General features: G+C 41.7%; 2 protein-coding genes and 1 long non-coding RNA gene across 5 annotated transcripts in view; 1 reads left to right on the top strand and 2 right to left on the bottom strand.

Annotated features, from left to right (window-relative positions):
- The window catches only part of LOC116670687 (uncharacterized), a 17,689-nt gene extending 14,049 nt beyond the window's left edge, over positions 1–3,640 (bottom strand). The window contains exon 1 of the long non-coding RNA XR_004327094.1: positions 3,509–3,640. This is a non-coding gene — a long non-coding RNA (uncharacterized LOC116670687). The remainder of the gene's footprint in view (positions 1–3,508) is intronic.
- A 1,564-nt stretch (positions 3,641–5,204) lies between these two features.
- Positions 5,205–6,431, top strand: LOC116670582 (keratin-associated protein 21-1-like). The gene is made up of 3 exons (XM_032501160.1): positions 5,205–5,358; positions 5,829–6,203; positions 6,415–6,431. Exons 1-3 carry the CDS (start codon positions 5,205–5,207, stop codon positions 6,429–6,431), a joined length of 546 nt encoding a protein of 181 aa, XP_032357051.1.
- A 2,420-nt stretch (positions 6,432–8,851) lies between these two features.
- LOC116670683 (casein kinase I) overlaps positions 8,852–17,153 on the bottom strand; it is a 35,150-nt gene continuing 26,848 nt past the window's right edge. For all 3 annotated transcript variants that reach the window (XM_032501315.1, XM_032501317.1, XM_032501318.1), the window contains one exon: positions 8,852–9,666. In XM_032501315.1, coding sequence (XP_032357206.1) covers positions 9,659–9,666 — 8 coding nt within the window. In that variant the 3' untranslated portion in view covers positions 8,852–9,658. The remainder of the gene's footprint in view (positions 9,667–17,153) is intronic.

Raw genomic sequence — 17,153 nt, 5'->3', positions numbered from 1 at the left:
GTCCAAATCCACTTTTGCTAGTTTGACGGTGGAAAAAGGGTCCGTGCTGCGGGCGCATGGTTGAAAAGGATTGTACTAAGTGTCCTCATTATTGTATAGGTGTGTTTTGGGCGGGACATGCAATAAACCAATCAGGGTGTCATCTCCCATTCCCTTTAAAAGCCAGGCGCATTTGGACCTTGGTGCCTTGCTATTAGGATGGAGGATTTGCACCGTGCTACTGTACTTCCCTGTGTCTGTATGTGTGTGTATGTGTGTGTGTGTGTGTATGTGTGTGTTTTGTGTGTGTGTGTGTGTGTGTGTGTGTGTGTGAGCATGCGCTGTGCGTGTGTGAGCATGCGCTGTGCACGAGCATAGGCACATTTTACTAACACGCTGTTAAATAACTGTGTTACTGACTTTAGACCAGGTTTTTTGTTGGTCAAAGGCGCGATCACTTCCAGCTGCCTCAAGACAGCCAAACGCCCAGAATGCACCTGAACACACCTCCCTGTAAGACCAGCACGCCCATGGGCGCACAGGTGGGCGCAGGTGCGTTTGCTATTTAAACGACGTGGGCGCTGGACGGGAAATTACCGACTGAAATAATAAAATAGCAAAGACTCAGTTGACTCTACTGCACCAGAGTCAACAGCTCCAGTGCAATGGAGTACACTGGCAACACAATGAAAATAATTACAGACTGCACTGGAAAACAGAACAATCAGACAGTAACCTAATCATGAGTTTTTTTTACTAAATTATAAATGCAATTGCTCATCATTCAACAAAGCTAAAGACGTAAATGTATTTTTAAAGATGATTTTTTTGGGGGCATTTTAGGCCTTTTTTCGAGAGGACAGATGAAGACATGAAAGGAGAATGACATGCAGCCAAGGGCCGCAGGTTGGAGTCAAACCCAAGCCCGCTGAGGAGTAAACTTCCATATATGGGCGCCCGCACTATCAACTGAGCTACCCGGGCGCCCAAAAGACTTTGAAATACAGTGTTGTATTGCTTCTGTCCTTTGTTTTATTGCTAAATATGTGGATATAGTAGATCAACAGAAAGTTGAAGAATTATCCCTCAAGCTAACCACATTCTTTAAATGACATTACAAATGACATTTACATTACATAGTATCATTATTGTTAACCCACTGTCAAATAGACAAAAGGCTACATTTTATATACACAAACACAAATTCTGTCGACCGGTTGGCCGCCTTTTCTTTTACGAAAATCCCTATGAAAAGGTTTCTTATTGCCGCCCATATGTAGAGGACTTGTGTAAAACCTAATTAATGAAGTGAACGGGTTAACTTGGGCTCGGGAGCAGGACCAGACCTCAACCGCACCTCTGATCACCTGTCAGGCCTACATACACCTGCTGTACTCCGCCTGCCCCGTTCGTCTCAGCTTGCTCGACCCCACCCTCACTTTCCTCCTTAGTGCTGATCTCTGGTGGCTGAAGGTTGAGGACATATTCAGATTGGGATTTTGGTTTATGTGCTTTGCTAAAAAATATAATAGTATTTAACCATATTGTTGAATGGAATTTACGAGTTTGTATCTGCACTGCAGCCTATTTACGATAAAGTGTTAATTTCAGTGTGAAATGTATGCTCTATATAATCTTTTTTTAAATTATTATTTTTTTTAATTAATTTCTGTGGATCATCATGATTAGGTACCAGGAAGTACATCAAATAAGGACGAAACAACAACAAGCGGGGAAAAAACAACTTCAGAATTTCATCAAATCAAATCAGAATTTCATCTCTATTTTTATTCTCTATGTTTCCCTCAACACTTATCATTGATGATCCCATCCCACCTCCCTTCCCCCGACCCACCCTACCATCCCCCCACCTCTTTCACCTCTGACCCCATTGCTGGTTCTCATTCCAGACAGATCCCACATACACACACACGACAAAAAATAAAAATAATAATGGGGATTCTAAAGACATGCTCTAGATGGCGTTATAAATTTGGCTCCATTGGCTATCAAATTGTTTTTCATTTTTGTCCTCTGACATTGATCTTTCAATACACAGGTAATACTTCATTTAGGCCTTCCAACTCTCTACTGAAGGTGCTTCCTTATTTTTCAAGTTTTGCAATATTGGTTTTTTAAAGATAAGAGAGGAAAAAAGTATCTGCCAGTGTATGCTCTGTATAACAAAAATCCGGTTATACCTATATAACCTGATGTGCCAGATTGTTTGCCATTACACAACAGATTTTTGTGTGATATGGGATCCTGTGCTCATGAATCCAGCTAGCGTGCAAGGTAATGCTCTATATAGCCCCCTCAAAAGTGTTCACAATGGAACACAAAAGTTCCATCATTTGATAGATGTTAAAATTAGTCGCGTGACACTTTTTTTCTTTGGCTTATTTGGATGAATGGACATTTTTACCTATAGTCGTCGGCTGTACTGACAAATACAAACATGTACAGTGCGTCAGGGTATGCTCAAGGCTGTGGCTGTGATCAAAGTCCAGACCAGCCATCTGCTGCTTCCTGTAAAAACATCTGCCGTGTCAGCTGAAGACACACACACGGGGTACAGTCAGTCTGGGGACAGTTTTCAGTATATTTCTGTTTGAATAATTCGTCCAAAACCTTTACAGCAGCAGCCTTTCCGATGTTGCATTAAGTGTGTCTATCAATGCAGTGGGTAAAGGGTTACTCCAGTCAGAGTCTCCAAAAAGAAGCCTCTGCTGTTCATCGAGCAAAGGACCACCTGGCTGGTCCAAGTTCTGACAATATGAATATCATCCATACTGCATAAAATATGTGGAGACTTTGTTTTCATGTTTTAAAGGGAAACACTTTTTTCAACCTGGACCCTATTTTCCTATGTGTTTATGTCTATGTGACGGATGAGAACAACAGTCTTTGACACTGGTCCAGTTTTAAGCGTGATCGCTGCAGTCTGCAGCGGTGAAACAAGCTACAATGTAAGTTAATAGGACAAATGTCCAACTTGTATTAACATTTATAAAAGTGCTCGTTTAGCCACTGACAGGCTCAGATTAATATTCTAGGTGTCTGACAACATTATGGAAAGGATCCCTCCAGAGATAGACCTTTACAACCTCTTTGAGACCTTTCCGTATAACCAGAAACAACTCTGAAGTCTCTGACACTAAACCTACCAGACTCCATTTTAAAAAGCAATACGTTTAGCGTGTATAGAGCCAATATATTTTCACATGTATATCGGTAAACTTTATTAACCAAAACGGCTTTTCATTGTTGAATTTTGTTTGTCTACTTGAATGAAGTGTATTTTACACTTGCTAAAATTACTGTTTATTTACATGGATGTGGGGGTTGAGATCTCCACCAAAGGCTGTAATCTAATTTTGTATATATATAAATAAAAAATTAGATTACAGCCCTTTCTATATATATAAAATATATATATATATACACACATTAAAAGAATTGCCCTGTTTGAAATTGATATTTATCTTCAGACATTTGATAGTCACACTATTATTTAACGGTATTTAACTCCATACTATTCTGTAAATATTGCAGCATTGTGGGTCGGTTAAACGTGTATTTTTCCAACTTTATTTTACGGGCCCTGAAAGCAACTCCTCTGATTGGTCAAAAACTTTCAAAAGCATCACAGGAAAGCTAAAACTGCATCGCAGCTAACGACGATAAAAGGACCGAAAAGGAATAACACATGGACAAAAGACTGTCAACATTGGACCTAAGAGTATAGATTTATTTAACAAAGTCCTCTGAGAGAAATACGAGTTCCCGGAAGAGAAGCGCAGGCTTCGGACCGGTCTTTCACGCTCCTCAGCATACTGAACGCGCTCACGTGCGCTCAGGAGTCGCACCCGCCGTGCTGCGTGCTTGTGAAGAACACGGAGAGGGGTTGGGCGCAACCAAGTCTCACACGGAGGCGGGTGGGTTATGTCAAAACATGTATTTCTTTGCTTGGCAATTACATTGAATCGAAAAAGCCAACCACTTATCATCGTTTATAACATAATACTGTCATACCAGTTAATATCATTCATCATTATAATAAGATCGGGGGGGGTTAAACAGGCCAGTTTTGATTACCCCCCCGTAAATCACGCCTAGGGGGATGCAGAGTTCGTTTCTCAGGGATCATGTAGCCCACTGCATGAACCTATTGAAGTATGTATTTGTCTCTATGTCAGTGTTCTTTCGGTGTGTGTGTGTGTGTGTGTGTGTGTGTGTGTGTGTGTGTGTGGAAGGGGGGCCTGCATATTGTTTATTTGTATTTGTATCTGTTTTAAGATTAGTTTGTGTACCACCTAATCTCCCCATTTGGGATAATAACGTTTACCTTGACCATAAGGAAATGCCGCAGCGTGATAATAAATCACACCAAAACACTAAGTAATAGATAAACTAACTAGTAGTGTTGGAGATTATCAATGCTAGTAATTTTAGCCCTAGGGCCTTTTTAACACCTGGTTTCAGTACCCATCCATATGAGAGAAAAAAACTGTACATTAATCAAAACTTGTCATACCTCTGATTATTTTGGAGACAGCAGACATAAATAATAATAATAAATCGGTGCATACACAACCGCTGTGTTGATGGCCAACAAACATCTCTTGAGGCAAGAAGCAGGAGTAGAGAGCCCTTCCGTTTTCCATCTTCGCTTTAGTGGTTCTGATTGGTTTAAAGAAATCCCATTACACTAGAGCATGCAATGTAGAGGTGTCAGACCCTGCTTCTCAAAGCTTTGGAGGAGGGTCTACCTGCAAACAAACTATAATGTTGCATGAACTAGCTGAACCAAATTGAAAGTTCCAGCAGCAGTTTTAGCAAGAAAAAATAAACAAAAAATAGATAAAAAGACAGTATAAAGACAACAAATAGTAATATAAATGAATAAATGAGTCCAGTGTTAAAGTGATAAAGTGACCAGGTGTGAATTTAAGATAGGTCTCACCAGAAGTACAAGGGCGTGACTTCAGCTCTCTGAAGTCTACGTATTGGCAGAGTCAACTGAAACTGACATGCGATTGGTCAGTATGGCAGTCAGTATGGCAGTCAGTATGGCAGTCGTATGTGGTCGGTATGGCGTCGGTATGGAGGTCAGAACAGTCAGTATGGAAGTCAGTATGAAAGTCAGTATGCGTCAGTATGGAAGTCAGTATGGAGGTCAGTAGGGCGTCAATGAAGTCATATGGAGTCAGTATGCGGTCAGTATGAGTCAGTATGGCGGTCAGTATGGAATCAGTATGGAGTCTATGACAGTCAGTATGGAGGTCTATGGCAGTCAGTATGGAGGTCGTATGGCATCAGTATGGAAGTCAGTATGGAAGTCAGTATGGAGTCGTCAGTATGGCAGTCAGTATGGCAGTCAGTATGAGGTCATTAGCGTCATATGGAAGTCAGTATGACGGTCAGTATGGGGTCAGTATGGAGTCTATGGCGTCATTATGGAGGTCAGTATCGGAAGTCAGTATGGAGTCAGTATGGCAAGTCAGTATGGAAGTCATATGAAGTCAGTATGGCAGTCAGTATGGAAGTCAGTATGGCAGTCAGTATGGAGGTCAGTATGGAAGTCAGTATGGCGGTCAGTATGGAGTTCAGTACGAATCAGTACTGAAGTCAGTATGGCAGTCAGTATTGAAGTCAGTATGGAGGTCAGTAGACGTCAGTATGGAAGGTCAGATAGGAAGTCAGTATGGAGGTCAGTATGGCGGTCAGTATGGAAGTCAGTAGGAAGTCAGTATGACAGTCATTATGGAAGTCATTATGGAGGTCAGTATGGCGGTCAGTATGGCGGATCGTATGGAAGTCGTATGGAAGTCATTATGGAATTCTAGGAATTCAGTATGGACAGTCTTATGGAAGTCAGTATGGAGGTCAGTATGGAAGTCAGTATGGAAGTCAGTATGACAGTCAGTATGGAAGTCAGTATGGAAGTCAGTATGGAAGTCAGTATGGCGGTCAGTATGGAAGTCAGTATGACAGTCAGTATGGAAGTCAGTATGGAGGTCAGTATGGCGGTCAGTATGGCGGTCAGTATGGCGGTCAGTATGGAAGTCAGTATGGAAGTCAGTATGGAGGTCAGTATGGAAGTCAGTATGACAGTCAGTATGGAAGTCAGTATGGAGGTCAGTATGGCGGTCAGTATGGCGGTCAGTATGGCGGTCAGTATGGAGGTGAGTATGGCGGTGAGTATGGAGGTGAGTATGGAGGTGAGTATGGCGGTGAGTATGGCGAAGTCAGTATGGCAGTCAGTGTGTGCGACATTTCCTCGTTGGTCCCCCTACAGGTTGGGAGCGGAGTTGTCCATCCTGGCTCGGACACCTTAGCAGTGTTGAGGCATCGTACTGTTGATGTTTTAGTAATAAACCCGGAGGTGCTGATGAGTTTTGACATGTTTTATAATGTGTATATGCTCTGCAGAACCCAGTGACAACTAGAGTTATGTCCCTGTGGTATGCCTCCTCCAACAGTCAGGTGTTTTTGCAGAACATTATGATGTCACAGTGAAGTTGACCATGACCTTTTAAGGTATAAAATGTCATCACTTCACCATTTCATCCTATTTGACATACAATATGTGTGAATTGTTGGACAAAGTAATAATTGCCGGAGAAATTCTTGTGTTACATGTAACTCTTGTGTAAAATGGTTTTGTTTCACAGTGAACTTAATGGTCCAATATTTAATTTATCTACTGTAACACATCCAAAAATGACCCCAATGTGTCATCAGGTAGGAAGGAAACATGCTAAGTTGAAATACTTTTCTGACAACAATGTTAATTCCAGTGTTTTCTACTTTTGAAATTTCCGTTCAGTGACAGAATTTCTGTTTGTGTTTTTTGGTCTGTGTGTTGTTATCAACTGGCCAGTTGGACAGACAGCTCACATTACATACTGCACCTTTAACCACCAAAATAATCATTTGTTTGGTGGACGCCTGTGCTAAATGTTAAGAAATTCCCTCCCGGTGGTTCCTGACATCGTGTTCATAAGAATTCTGGCCATGGCTCACCAAGGCCTAATAAATAATGATTCACTCAGGTGGGTTTAGGTCATAAGGCCTGGCTCATCTGTCAAAGTGTGCTATGTAAAATTGTACCATCACACCACACAAAGGGAAGAGGAACATTTCAGAACCCAGTGTCCATTAACAGCTGTAGAATGACACTACGACTCGTAGTGACATTCTGTACGAGGCAGGGGGGAACACAGTTCCATCTATCCATAGAAGTCAGGAGACGAGATCAACAGAACGAGTCAAGGAGCCCTCAGATGTCATAAAAAGAATAAGGCTGGTATTATTCCATATTTTTCTCAGTCAAAAAATCCCATAGGTTAGTCCGTCTCTCGATACTTGATGTCGTGGGGCGGCTGTGGCTCAGTGGTAGAGCGGTTGCCTGGCAATCGGAAGGTTGGTGGTTTGATCCCTGGCCCTGCAGTCCCATGTCGAAGTGTCCTTGGGCAAGACACTGAACCCCGAGTTGCCCCCGGTGCTGCGCATCGGAGTGTGAATGTGTGCGAGTGTGTATCTGATGAGCAGGTGGCACCTTGTACGGCAGCCCCGGCCAGTGTATGAATGTGTGTGAATGGTTCCTGTATGATGTAAAAGCGCTTTGAGTGGTTGTTAAGACTAGAAAAGCGCTATATAAATACAGCACATTTACATTAAAAAGAAAAACTGCTGCTCACAGACCTATAGTTTCCTTTTTAAGAAGGACTCCGTGATGGAAAAGAAGGATAATGTCAGCCAGTCCAACAGTGGTGTTTTTAATAGTTACTGACAATGGAGCTCTACTGCACAGAGGCATAAGAAATGTCAGGCTTTGGACACACACACACACACACACACACACACACACACACTTAGGATTTGTAGAAAATAAGAAAAATGTTGAATACTATAAATGAATGCTTTATTGGTCTGGCCACTGCATTCCCAATTTCTCAACCAATACTTATGCATTTAGCTTGAATAAAAAGAAATGTATAAAACATGTGCTGTCAAACAATAATCTTCTAGTGTTAATGATTTATTGAATAATCAAGGGGGGGGGGGGGGGGGGGGGGGGACGACTTATGACAATACCCAGCACTGTGTACTGAGTGTGCTTTTCCTAAAACAAGAACAGCCAGGTAACAGCGCGGTGTAGCTTACCTTGTAGACAGGCCCCGTACGTTTAGTCTTATCCATCCAGTTTCTCCTGAATGTTGTTGATAACGACAGCATTGTTTTACATTTTAGGATTTAAAATAATTCATTTGATTTAATAGTATGGATTTGACCCAATTCTGTTGCATACATTTAGTATCATTACCTTTATAATAAATCAGTATAATTCACCGACGTCTCTGATGAAGCTGCCACACGTCGTTTACCTCCAGCAGCTCGTGGTGCTCGTTTCACTAAACGTTGAAAACATGGCGTAGACTCGTGATCCAGCACGCCGACTCTGCAAACAGCAGAACCAGAAGAGGCCCGTCTGGATTCACTCCAGCTGCTGTGCAGCAGTAATGGAGTTTCTATTTTGATGTTTATCGTCAATCAGGCAGAATAACTGACCCACTTTGGGTACTCCACATTTAACTAGAGATGTTTAAGAAGACTTTTTGTGAGTTTGTGTACTCCGCCTCGATTCTGATCAGTGCTGCCTGCATAACACATCGGCAGCGGAGAAGGAAAATCACTGGCAAACTGAAAAGTGTGTCATAAAAATACTCATGTGGGGATGGGGGATTAAATTAGTTATTAACAATGCAATGTGTGTAAGAAGAAACAAATCATACACGTAGTCACATTTTCTGCTCGGAGACCGTTTTCATTGTGCAGGTGCTTGATAATGACTTGTGCTTGGAGGTCTGACTTATGTAATATTTTTATTGGTATTTTTGGAGAAGACCATTTTACAACAGATTTAATAATAATTCAGAGCTCTAAAGAGAGAGGGAGAGAGCCAGAGTATCATTCTACCATTGACTGTTGCCATCAGCTGCTTATATTGTCAACAGGCAAACTCCTAATCACCATAGGAAAACAAAAAGAAAACAAGAAAGGAAATCCAACATTTTTGATTTTTTTTTTTTTTTAGTAAATAACATCCAGGGTTGCATCATTCAATTATTTCAGAAACAAAAAGGGAGAACAGATTTTAGGTTTACATGTTTGAACATTTGCTTGGTAAAAGGGGGGAGTGAAATAATTGACGAGTGAAGAGGGCAGAAGATGCTTTGAGATGTTTCCACTGGGAGAAAAAAAAAAAAATTAAAAACAAGAGGGTCAGATGACTATCTTCTTAACTTCAGTTTCCAAAGAAACCTTACCAAAAGTCAACACTGAAAGGAGAACAGACAGGGATGGATGGGGGAGGGTGTGTGTCTGGGGGTGGGGGCAGGGGGCTACAGCCTCCACATCCCAAAAAAAAACAAAAAAAAACCTGCTTTTTCATTCTTCTTTTCTTTCGGAGTGCAGAGTTTTATTATATTTACATATGAATATATAGACAACACAGCTTACAAAGGCGTGTGTGAATCTATACATTTCCATTACATAGATAGTTATTATGGAAGGAGAGACACAGACTTTCTGTTTGTCGCTTGTCCAGGAAGAGAGACGTGTTGGTCCTGGTCACCAACGCTTCTGCAGCTCTGCTCTGGGCAGAGACCACTCAGAAACCTAGAGACACAGACACAAACACAGGCACCATTATTAACTCATTGTTCAGAAGCCCACAGACAGACAGAGACAGACAGAGACGCTGAAAGACGTCGACCTGCGAGTCCCATGGGGTGAGGAAAGGGCAGGTGATTACTTAAGAGGAATCAGAGTGCATAAGAGGTGTCACCATCAGGCAGATGGGGCAGGGTGCCATCCCTCCCAACCAACCGGATCATTTGTTGCACCGCTGCGAATCAACACTGCTGAACCGGTGTGAGGCTGCTGCACCTTAGAATATGTAGAGCACTCAAATCCCAGGTGTTGAATAGCTCTATAATAATGTTTAACTGTGTAATTGTATGTGGTTGAGTATTTATCCCAAAAATCTCACCAGCCACTGCTTTAACTAAAGATGTGTCTACAAACACAGAAGGCGCAAAGGTCCTTGAAATGCACCCAACGATAAAACCAGATTTATGGAAAACTACTTCCCGTTTCCCACAATGCAATGTCATCTGCAATGGCAACAAGGGAGAACACTGAGGTATCTTTACACTGTTGGGAGAGGAAAACCCTGCACCCTACCTTGTTTGGTACGGTATGTTTTCTGGCACATCACAACATTTCCCTTCTTCCATTAACCCCACTGGTTGCTAAGCTGCACGACTGCTACCAGACAGAACACGGACTAAAACGTGCAAAAAACGTTGCTCAAAGCCATATGGTCGTTGTCACGAGTGATCACTGGAGAAGAGGTGTTATACGCTCACCATTTGTGTTTTTACTTACAAAAATGACTAAAATATACTCAAACCAAAATATTCAACTGAAGCAACATAAGAGCAAACAAACCAGCAACCTTCTCCTTTCTTCTCCTGATGCTCGTTTAATATACACTCACCGGCCACTTTATTAGGACACCTGTCCAACTGCTCGTTAACACTTAATTTCTAAGCAGCCAATCACATGGCGGCAACTCAGTGCTTTAGCATGTAGACATGGTCAAGAGAATCTCCTGCAGTTCAAACGAGCATCAGTATGGGGAAGAAAGGTGATTTGAGTGACTTTGAACGTGGCATGATTGTTGGTGCCAGAAGGGCTGGTTGAGTATTTCAGAAAACTGCTAATCTACTGGGATTTTCACGCACAACATCTCTAGGGTTTACGAGGAATGGTCCGAAAAAGAAAAAACATCCAGTGAGCGGCAGTTCTGTGGGCGGAAATGCCTTGTTGATGCCAGAGGTCAGAGGAGAGGGGCCAGACTGGTTCGAGTGATAGAAGGGCAACAGTGACTCAAATAACCACCCGTTACAACCAAGGTGGGCAGAAGAGCATCCTGAACGCACAGTAGTCGAACTTTGAGGCAGAGGGCTACAGCGCAGAAGACCATCGGGTGCCATCCTTTCAGCTAAGAACAGGAAAATGAGACTACAATTGCACAAGCTCATCGAATTGGACAATAGAAGATTGGAAAAACGTTGCCTGGTCTGATGAGTCTCGATTCTCTGCGGACAGTCGGAGGTAGGGTCAGAATTTGGGTACAACATGAAAGCATGGATCCATCTGCCTTGTATCAACGGTTCAGGCTGGTGGTGGTGGTGTCATGTGTGGGGAATATTTTCTTGGCACTCTTTGGGCCCCTTGGTACCAATTGAGCATCGTTGCAACGCCACAGCCTACTGTATTGTTGCGACCATGTCCATCCTTTATGACCATAATGTACCCAACTTCTGATGGCTACTTTCGCAGGATAATGCGCCATGTCATAAAGCTGGAATCATCACAGACTGGTTTCTTGAACATGACAATGAGTTCGCTGTACTCAAAGGCCACAGTCACCAGATCTCAATCCAATAGAGCATCTTTGGGATGTGGTGGAATGGGAGATTGCACATGGATGTGCAGCGACAAATCTGCGGCAACTGTATGATGCCATCATGTCAATATGGACCAAACTCCTGAGGAATGCTTCCCGCACCTTGTTGAATCTATGTACGAAGAATTGAGGCAGTTCTGAAGGCAAAAGGGGTCCAACCCGTTACTAGCATGGGGTACCAATAAAGTGGCCGGTGAGTGTATATGTGGGCACCCATACAGATCTATCTTACCATTGTTCTTCACCTTAGGATCGCCCAGCCCCTCCTCATGCAAACGGCACCCTCTCTCCCTGATGAGCTGGTGAGCAGCCGAGCTACACCACATCACGTCGGAACCATAGCAAAATACTATGAACCATAAAACCTTCCGAACACGCCTACGTCAAATAATAAAGTAAAACCAAAACAATAACCTACAACATTACAGTGAAATTAAGGATTAAGCAGACACCAAACAGTCTCAACTTTGGGAACGGGGCCTAGTGAAAAGGGAGAGTTGTGACATGATGGCAGATGAACCACGGCGACCAGGTTGGGACTTTGGGACTACAGTAGTGTTCCTGCCCTCTGTGGGAGTTCAGCGATCCGCTCATCTTCTCCCACGGGAAAGCGTTGTCCTGAGTCTTCCAGCTTAGAGAAAATTCTACTTCTACTTCCTTTTTTGTGTGTGTGGATATCGTCAGAAAGTTTCATGGTTCGCAATATCCAATAAATCTGGTCCATCACCGCAATGAACCGAGTACCTTGGATTGAACTGAGAACAGCTGATCATGTAGTTTAACAGGTTGTTTGTGGTTCGCGATCCAACAACGAAAAAGATAGATCCACGCACAAGGCAAGTGGTTGGATGGCTGGATTTTCTATAGACCGACATGTGGTGGTGTGCAACTCGGCTCGGGTCTCAGCAGCTCACCGAAGGGCTGGGCAGAAGACCTTTCACAGCGACATTTTGTCTCGTCATAGCAGGAAAAGCACAGCTGAAATTGATAACCTTAACTCAGTTCCATCAAGTGTCCCAGTGAGCTATAGCACGGTCAGCATGCTCAGCACCAGGGCCTCTCCTAAGTGGAATGCAGCCATCATTAATGGTTTTGAATACACCTGTGCTTTTCCTACTATGACATGTCTGCCGTTAAAAAGGTCTATGGGGCTTATAACTAATATTTTGACATTTTTAGGCTACGCTGTAAGATGATATATATCTCAATATCTACATATTTTCTCAAAACTTTATTAAACCCTTTGATCATACGAGCGTGATCATCTAAAATGAGAGGTAACATAGCTCATAAATTTGAGAGGGTTTAACATCATAATGTCCTGATATTGGGAGCGACATCATTCTGAAGTGAAATTAGTCCATGGAAACAGGATGTTGGTCAACGTCTGTTGACTTACGTTCAACTAATTGTTCACAATTAAAATTCAATTTTCCTGTGAAATACTACGCAGGCATTGGATGAAAAGAAATTGATTTAATTTATTATTTAATATTTATCCATTTATTTACTGACGGCTCCAGTGTTCTGCACTGCGTGGTGTTTGAAGTAGAGGAACAGAAACGTGGTGCCGACACCTTTTAACAGCCATCGTTTTGTGGCGTATTTTTTTAATAGTTGTTGTTCCACATTGTGAAACCGAAACACCTCAATATCATTTACAGGCTCTGGGATATTCCTCCATTTTGAATTGGCAGTAGCTCAAGACAATGGTTGATGATGCCTTGTCTTTTCTATCTGTAAAGTGTCTTGAGATAACTCTTGTTGTGATTTGATACTATAAATAAAATTGAATTGAATTTTCGAGACTTCGTTTAAAGTAGAACAAACTTAGCTTAGCTCACAGCTGTTTATTAAGCATGTTTCTGTGCACAACAGTAACCCTGCTGGCAGAACTGTGTTAATGTGTTAACCATGCCAACGTGACACTATGATCTTCTGACCTGCGGGCAGACACAAACACTTATCAATGGTTGTTGTTTTTTAACGACTTAATTTTATAAAGATGACGGCTCGTGCAAAATATTTTACTATATACACTCTAGTTTTTAACCGGCTTCACATTCTCTGCTCTAGGTTCTAAGTCAATGTGTGTTTTTTTTTCAATGGAAGTTTTTGACAATGGATTTATGTGCAATTGTCAATTCAATTTGCAATTTTGTCATGCAATTTAAAATGTGCAAACTTAACAGGAACACTCTACTCTGCCTCTGATTGGCCATCTCTAACCCGGACCTAATCCAACCAATGAAGGCAATGAGTACTAGAGGGAAAGTGGAGGTTTTGCAGAACTTGGCCCACGGGTCCTAACAGGTCCTACATTATACATTAATGCCAACATGGCCACAGATGAACTCGTTGCAGCGCAGTTCCGACCAGAGATTTGCGATGAGACGAGTTGAAACTTGCAACTACTTCAACGTCCTGAAACCTGACGGTGTATCATCTTCATAGCAGTGACTCAGTACTTCTGTTCTACTTTCTTACTTTTTGGGCTTATATGTTGCTGAATATCATAGGTAGTGTCTTGAAATATGTATGAGGATGGTGAGACAAACGACGACAATGTTTTATTTCTCTGATTCACGGTTTCGTTAAGTCACTCGACCGCATTCCGTGCTTGCCTTGGCTGTTAAAACAAGTGATGTGGCCCTTTGTTCTAAAACCAGGCACTGGTGACTTGACAAGCTTTCTCTGCAACGTCCTCAAACAGTTATGTCTTGTTGCAAATATTTGGTCTGAAATGGACTTGGAGATGACGTGGATTGAGCATCGGCAACTTTGCTAGGGTGCACACACTCCCAGAGGGTGGAAGAACTTTCTGCCCCAACAGGCCTCGACACCACAGGAATTACAGGCTGTGTCAGAGGCGCGCAGACTGGGGAGAGAAGGCGGTTCTTAACACAGCCTGTGTTTACTAAACAGGGAGTGTCTTCCTAACTAAGGACCGGCCTTGATGAGGACTCATTAAATTCCCATTTGAATAAAGAGGCCAAATGAGCCCGGTGACCAAGCAAATGTAACGCGACAGACTTGGCTACGCTATTTTGCTGGCACATTGAATTTCCATTTAAATAAAGACACCAAAAAACCATGGCAATATAAAATACAATCAATTGAGCTTGCACTCAAATTAGTCAAAAAAATTAAACAATTGTATTGAGGATGGCATCGTAACCATGCATATTAAATAGTTAATCGCAAAAAGCACATTTAAACTGCATTACAAAATTGTAAATTGAATTGACAATTGGAAAATGCGTTGGCATTTGACAAATAGAGTACAAAAACCTCAGTTTTTATGTTTGCACCATAGAGTAGCACTTCACTGTATGTACTTTTAACTTACGAGAATAAAGTCAATTCTAATTCTGATTCATAGTTCTACTACACAACCCTAAAAAGAGAGCATGTTGCATGTTTACTTAACCATATTAACAGGTGATGTGTAGTTACAGCACCTCTTTAACTTATGTTCTTCACTTTCACATGCATTTTCATGGTTTAAACTCCTTGCCCCCCCATAGCAACATCACCAAACATTCCTATGAGGGGAAAAACAGTATTTCAACTTTGATTCCATTTCCTAAAGAAAGCTAAGCAGTGTTCAGTCAAGGGTTTTGAAGCCAGGGTGAATAACAATCTCTTTGTTAATAGGTTTGAAGTGTTCTGCACTGCGCCATTACGACTATGATTAAAAAAACATTTATTTGACCTTTATGTAACTAGAAAAGGCCTCACTGAGTTAGGCAGTACAGGTATTATGGGTGCTACTCTCAGGCTTTATTTAAATAATTTAAATTGGTAGGACTACAGCCTCCCATCCACCACTAGAGCAGTGTTGGAACAGAGTCTGGGTAGAGCTGCCAGTTTCTTTTGTACAACTTGAACCACCCTTAAGACCTGGGATTAACCTTAAAAAAACCTATAAGACGGTCTAAAAGCTTAAACTTTATTAGACAGTGTTCTGTCAGAAGCTACACCGTTGAAATTGTGAATTAAAAGAAAATTCTGATAGCATTTTAAACACTTGTCAAATACAAGTCTTACACTAAATTCAAAACTGCATCAGTTAATTCAATACATGTGACCTTTGCCTGTTTATTAACAGCAAAATTGTGTACTGACAGCACACGGTAGTGAAAGGCCGTTAATGCGGCAGCTTTAAGTTTTTCAGAGGGTGCAGAAAAAATTCCAACTGTGGATTCACACTACTGAGGGTTGTTAAGTACTCTAAAACATCATGGGCATCATTGCTAGCGAATCTGTTACTGTTCAGTGTGTTAGGCAGGGGAAGAAATGGGCATGTTGGAACAGCATCTGGTTTCCCATCAGACTGGGTGTCTCCTGCCTGGATGCCAACAGCAAACTAACAATCTAGCAGAGCTGGTGAGATTCTACGAAAAGGCAAGAGCAGGCTGGACCAACAGGATTTATGTGTTAAACAACACGCTCTGACATCTACTTCTCATTGCGTTTGTTTAGTTTCTGGACCACTCATATTTTTCTATAAAATGTTTTTAAGCTAGCATTCTGTTGAAGCTAACTCATTATTTTCTTTAGTTGTAACAGAGACTTTCAGCAAAGAAGTGACTGAGGCTTAACAGTGAAAGAAGATGCAATTCTATTCATTAGAGGGTGGATGACGGTGGGTCTGATTTAAACGTCTCTTTTTAAGTCATCTGTGTTAAAATCAGCTTTTTAACTTGGACTATGTAAGTGAAGGGTTGCCGTGTTTATGGCAGGCAAGGTGGAATTAAAACCTTCAACTGAGTTATTCTTCGTCACTGCCTGCTCTTGGCACTGCCTGGAAATCTATTGAAGAGAAAATTTATGAGAAAGTATAAAATAAACTAACTACCTTTTTAAGTGAAAGCTATTAGAAAGCACAATCATTTCATGTTTTAAAGCATTACAAGTTGTGAATACATTGTACATGACATTATCAGAAAGCTGGCTTGCTTGCTTATGAGTGAGTGCCTTTGAATGCTCATGGGCGGAACTAGACATTCCACACCGGACCTGTTGAAGCCTAAACTGAACTACTCGGCAAAGTAGTAAAGTGAAGTGCAACTCAAACTCATCACTTGACCAATCTCCAAAACTTAATCCTCTATAGGCTAAAAATAAAAGAAATAATGGCAAAACTGGTTAAAACACAAAACATTAACATGACATAATGTTAGAAAACAATGACTGAAAACAGATTACCTCCCAAAATGGCGAAGGTAGGGACGACTGTTCTTGAACAGGACCCTAGGCAATTCAGAGTTTGTTTGGTACACAATTGTTAGCCATTGTTCTTGAGTTATTGGGGTGGTAACGCCAGAGGTAAATTAACCTCAGAGTCAGTTACTATGGTAACTGGGCATGTGAACGTAACCTGGTCAGGGGCAGGTTTTCTTCTGTCTCCTCCCTCTGACTCAGCGCTCTCTTTCCTCATTCATTCATTCATTCATTCATTCATTCAGTATCAAGAGCATTTTAGTGCAGTTTATCTGCATGGATAAAAAACATGTTGGTTTATTAACCATGTTAGGCAGACTATAAAACGTGTTATTCTAAAAACTTGGCGGGTCCTTGTGTCGACGACCCCGTTGATGAAGAAGCTGTATTACTCCACAGAGAG

This window comes from Etheostoma spectabile, chromosome 20, assembly GCF_008692095.1.
Source record: "Etheostoma spectabile isolate EspeVRDwgs_2016 chromosome 20, UIUC_Espe_1.0, whole genome shotgun sequence".
NCBI classification, from domain to species: Eukaryota; Metazoa; Chordata; class Actinopteri; order Perciformes; family Percidae; genus Etheostoma; species Etheostoma spectabile.
Note: the sequence above shows the minus strand (reverse complement) of the source record. Positions and strands in the feature narration are given on the sequence as shown.